At 43.3% G+C, this 14,919-nt stretch overlaps 1 protein-coding gene across 10 annotated transcripts in view; it reads right to left on the bottom strand.

The window, feature by feature from the left end:
• Positions 1-14,919, bottom strand: part of LOC135910189 (uncharacterized) — a 328,772-nt gene that overhangs the window by 13,264 nt on the left and 300,589 nt on the right. For all 10 annotated transcript variants that reach the window (XM_070531648.1, XM_070531652.1, XM_070531644.1 and 7 more), the window contains 3 exons: positions 5,953-6,051; positions 4,757-4,891; positions 1,430-1,602 (listed from right to left, as the gene is read on the bottom strand). In XM_070531648.1, the coding sequence (XP_070387749.1) occupies positions 1,430-1,602; positions 4,757-4,891; positions 5,953-6,051 (407 nt within the window). The remainder of the gene's footprint in view (positions 1-1,429; positions 1,603-4,756; positions 4,892-5,952; positions 6,052-14,919) is intronic.

The following is a 14,919-nucleotide window of genomic DNA, read 5'->3' as shown; positions in this document are numbered from 1 at the left end:
TCCCTTCCAACCCAAGGGAATAAGGCCCCGTAGAAACGGCGCCGTGGAAAAAGGGGGAATCGCTGGAGAGATGGTAAGGACCCAGCAAAACACCCCTTTCATTGGCTTGTACACTCCGAGAAACTAGCGCTTGACCCATTTCGCAATCTTGTTGAAACACACCGTCACTAACATAGTGCCGAACGCTGTCTTTGAGCTGAGCATGCTTCAGAACGGCTGTAGCATGACACACTTGATGTAAAGGGGCCTTTCAAAAATTGCCAACATATTGGGTGATCCAGCTCCTTTAGTTTTCTTCTTGACCATGTTGTACTTTTGAAGTAATATTCGAGAAAAGCGCTGTAAAATATATCGCCTAGTTTGCTCACTCGTTCTCGTTTAGTTCCTAGATATAAAATTTTTGCCATTGAAATTGATCTAGAGCTACCATAGCAAGCTCAGTTTAGCCCCGTGTGAGGCCTATACTCGCGGACAACTGTCTGTGGCAATGCAAGGAAAGCTATGGGCGCATGGCTGCCGCACATGTGTTAGTACGCCAAGTAGTCCGCTAGCGTTTTACAGCGCTTTTGGTTGCTCGGAAGAGAAGCTGAATCGACGCAGCTTCACGTGCGACGGTTTCGCGACAGACGCGGAAGGGAAAAGCCGCAAAAGTAAACTTTTACATTCAGTTGTGTGTTTCATGCTATTTAACTGCTGCTAATAAGGTGCTTATGCTTTCTATACCCCAGCTTAAACTGACGTGGATGAAAAGACAGGAAAAATTTTCACAAGTGCTCTCACTTTTTCCCGCTTTGCCTCCGTAGCTTTCCCTTCATTGCCACAGAATGTTCGGGCAACCAGTGCTGAAATTTCGCACGCCGACTGCAGTGCCGTAACACAGCCTGGCGAGTGGTGGGCAATGTTTACAGTAGCACATGCTACGATTTTGCATCGCCAGATTTCCCGCTCCTTTTGAAGCACACGCGTCCAGCAACTGATCTGTCTGGGCACCGGCGTGCTAGAACGCAACAACGCATATGCTCCCTGCCGCCCGCATGGCCATGGATAGAACTTGGCTGGGTGGATCGGGCTCGGGAAACGTTGAGAAAAGCGCATGTCTGCTACTGCTAAATATGTCGTGCTGTCTTCGTGTCTTCCCTACCGGACGGTGTCAGCATATTTTAGTTACACACTCAAACTGCCGTAGCGCCTCCTCGTCAGCGCTGGTTCCCCATAGGTCAAGCCATCAGGCACACGCGCAGGGCCGCCGAAAGAGAATCGTCTCCTGCCAACAAAAGGTCCCGTACTCTCACCGAACCCGTAACAACCGAGTTCGCGCAAGGTCCGGGAAAACTTATTCTCGTATCGGCATCGCTCGGGATCACAGGTGCAGCAGCGGCGCGCTTTTGATCTCCGCCACCCTGGGGCCAGCATACGCTCCGACACTCACTCGTTCTCCTTGACGAGCTCGAACATCCTGCGGAAGGCACGCGGTGCGATGCCTTCGGCCTGTAGCTGCTCGGTGTTGGATACTCCGGTGAGCGTGTACGTCTTGCCCGAGCCCGTCTGGCCGTAGGCGAAGATGCACACGTTGTAGCCGTCCATAGCACTCTGCACCAAGCTCTGAACACAGACAGACAGAATGAATGAAAGCAGAATAAGCGATGAAGCGCCATAACACAAAGAGCTACTACCTTTCGGACCACTGTACTACTCAGAACCCTGCCTCGTGCGGCATGATAAAAGAGCTGATTGTCTCCATATCATCACATGAAATGAACGCCAAAGAACAAGGATAGTGTAACTGATAGAGTTCAGTGGCCATTAGCGGAAAAACTAATAACGTCTGTGTCCGACAACGTCTCTTGCGCCTTATATGGCATTATGAAAGACTTGATCTCTCAATGAGGAGTTGTGAAATGACTGAGTGGAAATAGTGGGTTAGTAGTAACATCTTGACGATGTCCAGTTGGTTCATATTCAGAATTGAGGTTTCACATCGCGAGTAAAACAAGCACATGGAGAAACAAATGACACAGACAAGCGCTTACTGCGAGCAGGAAGTTTATTTGAAGTTCACCAGCCATTATTGCAGCTTTCCAGCATAGGTATGCGCACACCAGTCAAATATACACAAGAAAAATTAGCAAACTATAATGTTTCATGCAAAAAAGCTATTTATTTTTCAGACAAAGCAAGAAAGGGATCGCTTACACATTTATCTCCGTCCTTTAGAATATAATATGCATCTATTATTAACTTTTTCTTCTTTCTTTTTTCTTTCCCTATGAACTTTGTCTTTTCAATGATTGGGAGTGAATGTGCGCTTGTTACATTGACCCACCAAATGACTTCTATATTCATTATTTACGTTACCGTAGTACTGACGAGCTCTGTCAGTGAAACACTGTCCCGTTTATCAAATATATGTTTTACACAGCTCAGCGATATTTGATATATGACGTTGCACGTGCAGTCAGCGAAACACGTTTTATGACTGGTAGAGCGTTTTCATACGATTGCATACCGAGAAGAGCTTGCATAGGGCACGGACAGGTAACTTAACATTACGTCTATTAAGAAGCTTGCTTTAGATTGTGTGACAACTTGTGCAAGTACGGCACCACGTGCACTGGTCTTTTGTCTTTATTTTCTTTGTGTGCTGGTTCCAAACTTATCCATTTTTCTTTCTCCAAGATTGTTTCGCATACTGAAGTGATTACACAATGGACAAAACCTGCGTTCTGTAGTAATCATGCTGTCCCATTTAATAAACTTCACTCATACTGGTGTTCCCACGACTACTCAGTGCTACCTTGATGCATGTGGTCCCTACGTCCCTCTTAATCAAATTGGAGTGTACGCTGTCGTAGGGGTTTCTTAGATCTGGAATAATATGCCCAGCGTACATGCCCATTCAAAGAAAAACTGAGATTAATACCAAGAAAATGAATGCGGTTATTAATCGGCAATTCCTACGTGAACTTAAGTCCTCCCAATGAGTTGACGAACATTCCCAACATTTCTTCGACCGCCTCATGAAAATGCATCGACACATCTTTCGTCATAACAGTTAAGTAGTCGTCAATGTTACCTGAACACTCGCGTTACAGGTGCGTCCACCAACTTGACAGAAATGACATTGTGAACAGAGGATGAAAGTATATCGCCCCAAATTGGGGCTATGGCGGAGCCTATGCATATGCATTTACATGTAAAACCTGCCATCATAAATGATATTGTGGGTTATTGTGTCAGTGGAATAACACGGGCTAGGTACAGTGAATGGATGGTGTGTGCTAGCACTATACGCCGTAAGAGACGAGGTAAGGTATACGCAATGCTGAGTAATATATTTCTTGTTTGGATGGTATAGGAACGAGCGCAAAAATAGCAGGGATGGAGAAGTACGCAGGACAGACGCTCATAATTCCTCGTTCCTGTTATTTTTCTCCTCATTTCTACCACCGAAATGCGTACCAACTCGCTTGACAACGCCCATTGTTATTTTCTATGTATATTTCTTAATATATATATTTTTTTCTGGCTGCACAGCATTCTTCCATTGTGGAAAGATACGACTCATTGACTGGTAATTTATCCTTGTGATGCGCATGTCTTCGGTGACATGAACGTACAATTCTTCGTTTTCTTTCAGTGCGTAAACTTCACTCCGAGTTCTTGTCAGGCTATACTTCAACAATCAAAGTTTAGTGGAAGAATAAGCGATAAAAGCTAAAGCATCTTTTGCTTGCTTGAAAAAAGGCCGTGCTCTTTTCAGCAAAGTGCATTACGCGATAACGTTCATTAAAGGGACAATAGCGTATATATATATATATATATATATAGCACAATTTCTTAAGAAAAGAAGAAACTGGTGCTATATCTGAATGCCAACATCTCTTTTTTCTATCATGTCAATAAAAAATCCTAGGACATCTAACCACTTTTTATGAGTTTGGAATGCAAAAGCATTCATGCATATTTGAACGCCGCTGAGTGGTCCTTCGAGTTTTGCGTTGCGAGTAAAGAACCATAGCGCTACGTGCTGCCCGAACCAGCAAGCAGCAGCAGTAGCCTGCGGTACCCATCAACGCCGTACGCCATCGACGTCCTGCGCGACGAGAGACCCAGGAAGCAGCAGCGGCCACCAAGGCCGACAGGCCTGCATGGTTAGTGCATGGTTGGACTTCTGCGTTGTAATTGTTTGTTGCAAAGTCTGTAGACTTGCTGCGCTTATTTCTCATAATAGAAACGCAAGCCTCCGTTACTTTTGCTGCTGACTAAGTTAATCCCTGTATATTGGCTACAGGGTGCAGAAAATAAAGCGAACGTCATAAGCCAGTCTATGCTGCAAACTGCCGCTTCAACGAGACCTCTGAAAAACCTTTCCCTTGTAAATACAGCGCACAATTCGGCAGTCATTAAGCCATATTCACATGCTGTCGTTTCATTTTCTATCTTGGTGAGCCGGCTGATTCCAAAGCTCTCTTGTGTAAGAGAAGCTTTGTTAATTTTACACCCAATTGGGATCAAGCATGCTCAACACGCCTAATACCTTGACTGCCATGCCCTGAAAAAATTATGTCAGCCTTACCTCCATTATTCCAGATTTACTAACAACAGCGAAAGAAATAGTGTTCTCTTTCTGCATTTGCGGCAGCGACGAACATATTGTGAAACTGAGCGCGAGGTCCCGGGGATTAGTATGCAACTCAAATCAAATGAAACGCGTGTAGAATTTTACTTCACAGACGAAGCGCTGATCCCGTCTTACGTTTGTTTCTCCAAAGACGTCTTCTTGCGTGTGGTGCGGCATAAACACCCTGTCGAACGTGAACTCCTTGTCCCCTCGCGGTGCGTGCACAACTAACGTGTAGTCATCCGTGGCATCAATCACGCTGAGCGCGTCCTGAAAGACAGAGCGATTGCGTGAGCACACGAGGGTAAGGACATTGCCTAACTTATACAGGGTTAACTGAAAACATGGCATACCTCTAGAACTATAAAAAATGTGCCAATAAATAAATAAATAAATAAATAAATAAATAAATAAATAAATAAATAAATAAATAAATAAATAAATAAATAAATAAATAAATAAATAACATCTTACAATTTCCTTAGTACTAGCACTGCAATAGCATGACGGTAGTGACGAAGTCAGTGCATTGGTAGCTGAAGACAGCCTTTTAGTGCCTCGGTGTTCTCTTGCGTCTAGGTTTGTCAACCGTGCCGAAATTGAGGGACAGTCACGACTTTGGAATAAATGTCGCGAGTCCCGACTTGACTCACTCAGAATATAAATGGCCCAATTTTGCCTTCTTTCTGACTAACAATCAATAAACCAGATTTCAATTTTATGATGTCCGACCGCTCGGTTGCGCATTCCTCTCTTTTGTCTTCTATTGAACTGTCAAATATAAAGCCGGTTTTGTTTTTCTCGTCGTTCTTGTTCCGTGGTAGGCGCTAACCGTTCACAGTACTTCTAGCTATATTAGTAGCTATCTTAGCCCGGCAACTACTGTACACTACTTGTTGTAAACCGCAACATGGTAGGACTAAAAATATTTCTGCAACTTTGTCGCGACGAATGGTGGCTTCTGGCACTGACAGCATTGGTCGTCGCACAAATATAAAAATACGTGCATTGAAGTTAGTTTTATAGGATTTAATGCACATTGCTTGATTAATGTTTTGCTTCACATAGATAAAACATGCGCTTTGGATATGGATATTTTTTTATCAAGGCCTCCTCGTATTTGCAGACCAATTGACGCCATAAAGCCAACGAACGCAGGAAGAAATGATCATTCTTGCGCCGGCATGAAGAAGAAAAAATAACTACAATAACACCAACAGACAAATGACTTACAGTGGATAGCAAAAACAAGAGCTATTATCAAGGTTATGGCTATCAGAAAGCTACACGTGAACATATGTTACACCTCTCCAGACCAGGCAAAGGCGTACCTTGTTCTGTTGATCTGTTGTGAGAGGTTTCACACGACAGCAAACCCGTATTTTTCCTTTCATGTCTTCAACCATGTTGTAGTACTTTTTCCTCAGCACCTAAAAAAAGGAAAAGAAGGATGTGACAGGAAGCCTCGAAGATGATTGTCATAGTCAGCGATAGCTTTGGTATGTAACCTGCTATATATCTTCATGATACGTGAATCTAGAAACCACCATCATCATCATAATCATCATCATCCTACTTTATGTCCGCAGCAAGACGAAGGCCTCTCCCTGCGATCTCCAATTACCCCTGTCCTGCGTCAACCGATTCCAACTAGAGCCTGCGAATTTCTTAATTTTACTGTCGTCCTAGACTGCGCTTGCACTCTCTTTGCACCCATTCTGCAACCATAATGGTCCACCGATTATCTAACCTACGTATCACATGACCTACCAAGCTCCATTTGTTTCTTTCATTGTGAATTACAATATCGGCTATCTTTCTTTGCTCTCTGATCCACGCCTCTTTCTTCCTGTCTCTTACAGTTACGCCTAACATTCTTCGTTCCATCACACTTTGCGCGGTCCTTAACTTGTTTTTGAGCTTCTTAGTAAATCTCCATGTCTCTGCCCCATATGTCAGCACCAATAGAATACATTGATTATAAACTTTTATTTTTAATAATAATGGTAATCTTCCAGTCAGGATCTGATAATGTCTGCTGAATGCGCTCCAACCCATTTTTATTCTTCTGTAAGTTTCATTCTCATGATCAGGGTCCCCTGTGAGTATTTCGCCAAGGTAAGCGTACTTTTTCAGAGATTCTAGAGGCTGACTTTCCATCCTGAACTCTTGTTCCCTTGCCTGGCTATCGTTCATCATCTTTGTCTTCTGCATATTAATCTTCAACCCCACCCTTACACTCTCTCTGTTAGGTTCTACAATCACTTGTTGTAACTCGTCCCCAGTGTTGCTGAACAGGACAATGTCATCTGCAAATCGAAGGCTGCTGATATATTAGTCAATGATCCTTACTTTTAAGCCTTCCCAGTTTAATAGCAGGAATACTTCTTCCAAGCACGCACTGAATAGCATTGGAGAGATTGTCTCTTCTTGTGCGGCCCCTTTCTTTATAGGTATCTTCCTAATTTTCTTTTGGAGAATTAATGTAGCTCTGGAGTCTCTGTAGATACTTTCCAAGATATTTACGTAAGCGTCCTGAACTCCTTGATTACCCAATGCCTCTATGACTGCTGGTATTTCTGCTGAATCAAATGCCCTATCGTAATCTTATGGGCACATTAGTAGGCACACGAAGTGGCGAGCTCTCAGGCAACCACAATCCCTAATGATACCACGACGCAGTGTATCTTGTTGTAATTATTGCGCCCTAGTTAAAACTCAGTAGCAAGACTAATTTAGACTAATGCCTTCGCCATGCTTGCGAAATCCAAGCTGTAATTTCTAGGCTTTTGAATTTCTCTACAACGTCGCGAGTTGCATTTAGAAGGGCCACTTCTACGACATGTAACTTTCATTGCAATAGCAATTATATGGACACATCAGGCCAAGTTTAGCCGCCGTCACCGCAATCATCGGCGTAGCCGTGATGTTTCGTATCAAGTCCAAGTGCGAAAACATCGGGCTGTATGCTGTGTGTGCAAGTGAAAGTATGAGAGGGTGAACCGAGGATGATGGATTGATCTCGTGAGCATGAAGGAGGAAGCGCGCCGCCTTCCATCGTATGCAAGGCACTTATGGGGGAGAGGGGGTGGGGGGTGACGTCCGCGCGTGACACGAAGCTTGTCAATTTAGTGAGTAAGCGAATGCTTACAAGTTTATACGGCCGATAAAACTACTATTCTCACTTCGTATAGCTTTATAACAATTTCCGATCCCAATCGATGCTCGAAAATTCAGCAGGTTGGATATGGCAGATTACATGCAAGAGGTGCGCCGCCCATGGTACTCGATTAATCATGTGGCGTTGTCCGTGGGTGGAGCAGCAACACTTCATAACTCCAACGGTTATCTGGCGAGGACTCTCGCGGCTTCGAACGTAGCCATTCGAAGGTCACGCTGCCTAGAACGCAACGCAACACCATAAAGGACGACGAAGGCGTGCAATCTTTGAGACATGAAAACTAGTGCAAACGCAGAATCAACAGGAAAGCCATCGCTTCTTGCGGGTGTCATCAAAGCTGTGAAAAAACGCTATTGTAGTGATATACTTGACTGAAAAAAACTGCGGTGGTGAAAAAGTTTCACCTAATTGTTTGTATATATGATGTTGTTAAATACAATATAAGATTTAAAAAAAAATATTACACATTCACGTTGTTGGCATTTGCCACTGGCAACGTCATAAATTGCATTTGACGACGGCCGCTGGGATAGCTGATTTTCATTTAAGTTTTCTGCAGAATATTGTAATTTTCATTGCAATCAGCCGTAGTTTTTGACGATCGTCGCTAACTGCGTCACAACGCAAGGTGCGGCCACTGTGCTGGAAAAGTAGCCCAAACAGTACCGAAATTATTTACAATAACCTTCGGGGTCACAGAAAAAGCCAAGACTTGTCCCATAACATTCAGTACAGGCGATTTTGTACTTTTCGAGTTTGTCGTTCAAACACACATAGACGTTGTAATTTTTATTTCGAGGCTTCTTCCACCTCTTAAGAATGGCCTCATTTGACGACGCTAGGGCCGACAGTATTTTAAGAGACCCCAAAATAACATTCTAATTTGTTAAATAAGGCAGTTTCTCTTTTGATAGCACCACCATAAATATCGGAGCCATATAGTACCGGTTTTACAATGAGCAAACGTATTTATAGTTCCAGTGAAAATACCTCCTTCGTGTGCGCGTGCATCCGCGTGCACGTGAGCGTGCGTGCGTGCGTGCGTGCGTGCGTGTGACTAATCTGGAACCTGCCCATTCTATCGGATTCATGTCGCGGGAGTATAACTAATCGTCCACACTGAGACGTTTGAAGTCATCTACTCTGTTTTGTGGGATACGCAATGACCGACTTGCACCCACAAACATGTGCGACGGCTGGTCTCAGGCACTTAGCAGCCGGCTGCGAAACATTATTCGTTGTGACAACCACTTCCCCCTCGTTTCCATCGGCTGTCCAAGTCACCACTTTTAGGCATTGCCACTTTAGATCGCTATGTACACCACCCACACAAGTCTTACATTGTGAAGCGGTTAACTGCACAGAAGCCACCTTGCTTTTCAGGGTACTATTCAACTCGGCCTGCACACTTGTAGCTTCTCCATGTTGAGTCGAGGAATGAGTCGTGGGAGAACTGTGTTGGGCGCAAAAGGCTGCTTGGCAACAGAAGACGAGGGTTCCGTCTCGCGTTCGCATGACATTTTCCAGGAAGACTTATGATAATGATTAAAGGGGTCTCATACATCTGCTTACGTTTCTTCAAGACACTGATGTGATGAACACATGGTTACACACCTCGGTGACACGGAATTAAATGCTCAGCAAGGACGATTGTCATTCCAACTTGCTTGGCTAGTCTCAAATAAAGCAGCGCCATCTCTAGCATCACCTTATTTGGAGGCACCTACAAATAAATTTCAAGCTTTACCAACGAACTCAATTTTCAACCCTTCTATCATCACCTTCTGTGCATAACTTATATGCGCTATGCGTAACTTACAGCCAACATTGGGATTATGTTTTCAGTCTTTGCTATCAGGAGCATCGCATCAGAAAAACAAAATATAATAAAGAATTGCCGACAACTGAGATGGAATGCGTGAATTCTCAGCATAGAAGACGAATACTTTATTTCTGTGCCACGGCAATGTTTTTTATTAAAATATAAGAATGATTTACAACACATTTTGAGCTATACAGAGAGACAAATTAGATTGGAAATGCAGGGTAAAAACGATCAAAATGGCTGATGGGCTTGCGGGCTACAAATAAAATCCTCGCTTGACTGTCAGAGTTTCATCTATTGTAAGCAACTCAGGCTTCGGGCTTTCAGAGTGATATGTTGCTAGAATTCTTGGGACGCCTTCATTAAATCGGTGTCCTATTTTTATTTGTTTGCTAATTAAGTGATGATACCGTGCGAAAATAGGCAACAGAAGGGAATCTCTCCCAGTAATCAAAAACGATATCCAGCAATGAAGGAAAGCGCAAGACAAGAGAAATAAGAAGATAGAGTAAGAAGAATATTAGCGAAGGAACAGACCATCACATTACTCAGGCATAGCCTCCTGCTCAATATGCATAGTGACAGCACGCTGTATCAGCGACATGCGTATATTTAGACGCAGTCTGCACTGCCAGAACTGTCTCTATCTCTACAGTCATGGCATGAAAAACAAAACGAAGTGACGAATAAAACACAACTATTTACTACCAGTTCGCATAAACGTGCCCAGTACTGAGGATATTCACAATGGATCGCTTTTCAACGAGGCTCAAAAAGTAACTGTCTATCAGAATATCATGAAAAACTGGAACAGCGTGTCTTATGACCTTGAATACGCCTTCATAGTGATGAATACGCCCAGTGTCATTATTGGGCAAAAATATGCATCAGTGCGTCAGACTACCATATTGACAATGGGAATTTTTCGCATACCAAAGATCACAATGAGGTGAAATGGAAACTCCGCCTCTGTTATCAACTGGCAAAAGTAATACATACAGCGATCACTCAGAGTCAAACATTTGCTTCTTGTGCCGTGAGAAATATAACGGCAGAAAAGTTCCTCTAATATGTCTGTAATAAATAGGTTCAATTCTTTTTGGCTTTTGAATGACTTTCTGACTTTGGAATGAACCAGAGGGTCCTAATGCGACATATACAGTTATTGTTTACACCTATAGCAATTTTATGGACACACCAGGCGTATTTCTCTCGTCGCCCTCACCGTGATGCTCCGTGTGATGTCCAAGGGCGATAACATCGTCGCCACGCGCCGTATGCTCTATGTGCTGGTGAAAGCGTGAGAGGGTCGATACGACGATGGTGGCTCAACATCGAGCGCGCGGGGGAGGAAAACGAGGAGGATGCGCGCCGTTTTCCTTGGCGCCCAAGGCACCAGGGGTTGGGGTGGGGAGGGAGAGGTGGGAGGTCTACTTTGGCGGCGGCTGCGTATGGCACGGCCGCGTGCATGGGCCCTATCCTGAAAGCGACTTGCCAAGTGCACCGAGTGCGGATAGCTTCGTGTGCGCTGCGTTCTCGCCGCTTAATTCGCGTTGCAGCGAGAGGAAGCACGAAGGTCGATTCACTCGCTGCTGCTGCCGCGCTTCCTCACTCCAGCCTTTTGACAGCGAGCGCGCGCGTTCATCGAGTGAGATGTGCTTATGTTTGCTTGTGCGCGCATCATAGCAATCACACTATGCTTGTTAATCTAATTAGTTAGCGAATCTTTAAAAGCTTATACGGATAATAAGATTACTATCCTAACTTCGTATAGCTGTCTAATAATTTACTATCGCAATGGAGGCTTTGCCTCTCCGACGAAAAGACGACTTTTTTTTCATTTAGAACACTTCAGAAACTCTAAGAAATTCACCTCAATTACGTCACCAGAGATAAAATACCTGCCCGGACGGACATCACTTGCAACAAAAACCAAACGAATCAATTCATTGATTAAACTAATTACAGTAATTAACTTTATAACAACAATCTTTACAGCGCATGTTTAAATTAGAAAGTTGAAAAGCATCGTCATGAGTCTACTTCCGCATTTATAGATTAAATTTTGATACGGTAATAGACTCTGCCAAGTTAATTTTTCCGAAAGTAATCTTTTCCGAGAAAACGCTTGCTTTAAGCCGTTTAATTCAATGTTTAGGTCCTAAAGAGACTAACGCAACCACTATAGATGTTTCGCAACTTGTGCCTTATTTATTTCCCCTTTTGTTTCAAATTGAGTTAGCAGTACAAATAACCGTGGTGGAAATTCTAACTAACATGCCCGAAGTGCGCGCGTCATGAGCCGATAGTCTAGGCTTGTGGCTATCCCGAAGCCTGTAATCATGTAGGGTGAGTGAAGATCCTGCAGTGCCGCCGAATCAGAATGGCGTTATTGAAAACACTCATGTGAGCAACAATGTCAAGACGCAAAAACAAAAAAAAAATTTGCACAGTGCTATGCAGAGATAGTTTTTGATCTTCTAGCATATTCTCAATGTATTGGGAACTTGGGCAGGCTTCTTCTGCAGGTGACGACCATTTGCCGGAGGCACTGGCATCGAAGCGGCACGGCATTACATTCGTCCCGTTATGACCAAGAAGTTCTAAAATACGCAGTAAGCAGCTTACTGAATCCATTAGCAGCCATGTCAGGCCTTGATGCATTGTCATCAAAGCAGAGATAATTTTCCCTGATGCGATTGGCACTTTTAACGCAGCAGTTTAACCAATTATGCTTGGCCACTTTTTTAATGTACTGTCAAAGCTCTTCGCTGCAGCAATACTCGCGATATTATTCCATTTTTTACGCTCTTTGCACGCAACAAAATTGTATTCACTTCGTTATGGCCGTTTAAGAATGTTCGCGATCGTTAGGTAGTGGAGATTGCAGTGAAAGGCGAATCAATTTTCTGCTGGATTCGTTCCACATTTTGAGTCATTTCGGATTTATTGCCTACCTAAGTTCTGTGTTGAAAGTAAGAGGATTACGAAACACCCTGACATGATTGCAACACCGAGTTTCCATAGGAAAGACAACGAGAGGCTTGAAATGAAAGAGTGGACACTTAAGACATGCCCACGACGGTATTTATTTAACTGTCTCCCAAGAAGATTGGACTTATAGCAGGAAAATGGCAGACAGTAGGTGGTGCAAACAACTCTCTTTAAAGGGTCTGAACCTGAGCTTGTTGGTACTGCTTCATGGTGAAAAAACAGCGGGAGAAAAATGCGACAAGAAAGACCAGACAGACGTCCCGTCTGGTTTTTCTTGTCCCACTTTTCTTGCGCTGTTTTTAACCATGAAGAAACTCTTCTCAGTTCATGCGCAAGACGGGGCCGGTGACCTCTGTTCACAAGCCCTCGTTTGTGTCTGTCTTCAAATAGAGCAGCTAGCTTGAGGCTGAAAGAACAAAGCTAAAATAAACGCAGTAATGACCTGACGTTCCAACTCCCCCGTAACCTCAGCCCGTGACAGAGAAGTATGATGGAATGGGGAAAAAAAGGCACACTACACACAGTCCTCACTGGCAGTACTTGAAACCAAGGGCGAGTATACTTTTCGACCTTTAAACTTTTCTCTGGCTTCAAATTTATGAGGGTCACTTAAATCAAGTAACCAACCACTGAATAGACTAAGTGAATGAACTAGCGACGTAGCCTTAAGTGCATTCTCTATATGCCGGTCGCCTATGCCATCCCGTTGGACAGCAAGTGAACTTATGATTGCATAGGTCTAAACAAAATGCAAAGGCAGATGGCCAGTCTTGTTTACATTCCTAGGAAATAACGCATCAGTGTCCAATGTATTGCGGTCCTTGCGACCTTTGTTAAACGTCCACTGTGCCTGAAAGGACTGCGCTTCAAAGGCCACCTCTATTTATTTAGTTACACGCACTTTACTTTGCGCCGAGGCACTCGAATAGGAACAGCCAAATAGCCCAACAAACATAATTGCTTCTTTGTTGAGTGTCGTCTCTCGATGTTCCGTACGCATCGCATTTCAACTTCCATGTAGCGCTCGCTGGTAGCTCTATTCTGCTTTGTTTAATAGGTAGTTGTCGTAAAACGTTCTATGAAACGCGTTTGGTGATTTTACCCAATGTTCTCATTCTGCTCAGATGACACCGCTTGGGCGTCCGAGCTGGGGCGACGGCATCCTGAATGCGCAAGCCTCTCTTTTCCAGATGTGCGCGGTGGACAGTTGGAAAGTGTTTTAACCCTTGAACGTTTCATACATAGTTTACTTGCATAGGGCTGACACTAGGACATTAGGCTTTTCCGCTTCGAAAGATGAAAAGAGCCGAAACACAAAACGCATTTTCAAGAATATCATAATTGGCTGCTTCTTCAGGCTCTAAAGAATACTTCAAAGAGAAATGTTTCCTTTCGAGCAGCTGCTGGAGATTCAATATTTAATTTTTAACTATAAATGTTTCTTTGGTTGCAACGGCAAATGAAAGAGCTACAAGTTGCTCGAATAAATCAAATAGGAAAGTAAATACTGCTACGAGTCGCAAAACATTACATTGGTCAATTTCTCATATTAAAATGGCAGCAAATTGAAGCAACTGCTATTACAAACACTGAGAAGTACATTAAGCTCAATGCCTTGTCAGCAAAGCAGCATGACGCGTCCATTTTTTTTTATTCATGACATTTATTTTCTAGGCAAGCTTTAGAACACGCTACACGCGAAACGTTAGATATTTTTTTCGTCTCATAGCCTCATTAGACCCGTCAAGTTCTTAGTGACACACTACACTTTAAAGTAATTTCAATTAGCTGTATCTTACAAGCCTGAAAAACTGCTTTCTTGATGAGATGGCACGTACAGATTATTTTTTTACTTAGGCAATAGCCACAACACCTTTACAGGCATTACAGTGGGGGGAGATACAGAACATCAAGCGCATTCATGCAATACGAATTAGAAATGAACAATACAGTACGAATGGTAAGCATAATGGTGAAAGAATTATAGACATTGCTCTTATGCAGAAAAAGAAAGAAACATAGGTAAAGTCGCATCAATCCAACAAGGCATAATATGCATCATTCGATATTACATCAACCATTGACAATGGTAGTATATTCCACTCTCGTATTGTTCTAGGAAAAAAAAGGCATCCTGAATAGTTCCGTGTGGCAAAACATTTCTCGTACTTTATGGGCGTGGTCACCTCGAGCTGATGCATAATAACGTTCAAGCACGTAATGTTGCCTGTCAATACCAATTGTTGTGTGAAAGGTACTATGAAAAGGTTTTAAACGAAGTTTTTCCTGCGATTTTCA

This window comes from Dermacentor albipictus, chromosome 1 (genome assembly GCF_038994185.2).
Source record: "Dermacentor albipictus isolate Rhodes 1998 colony chromosome 1, USDA_Dalb.pri_finalv2, whole genome shotgun sequence".
In the NCBI taxonomy this organism is placed as follows: domain Eukaryota; kingdom Metazoa; phylum Arthropoda; class Arachnida; order Ixodida; family Ixodidae; genus Dermacentor; species Dermacentor albipictus.
This window is presented reverse-complemented; position numbering and strand designations above follow the sequence as displayed.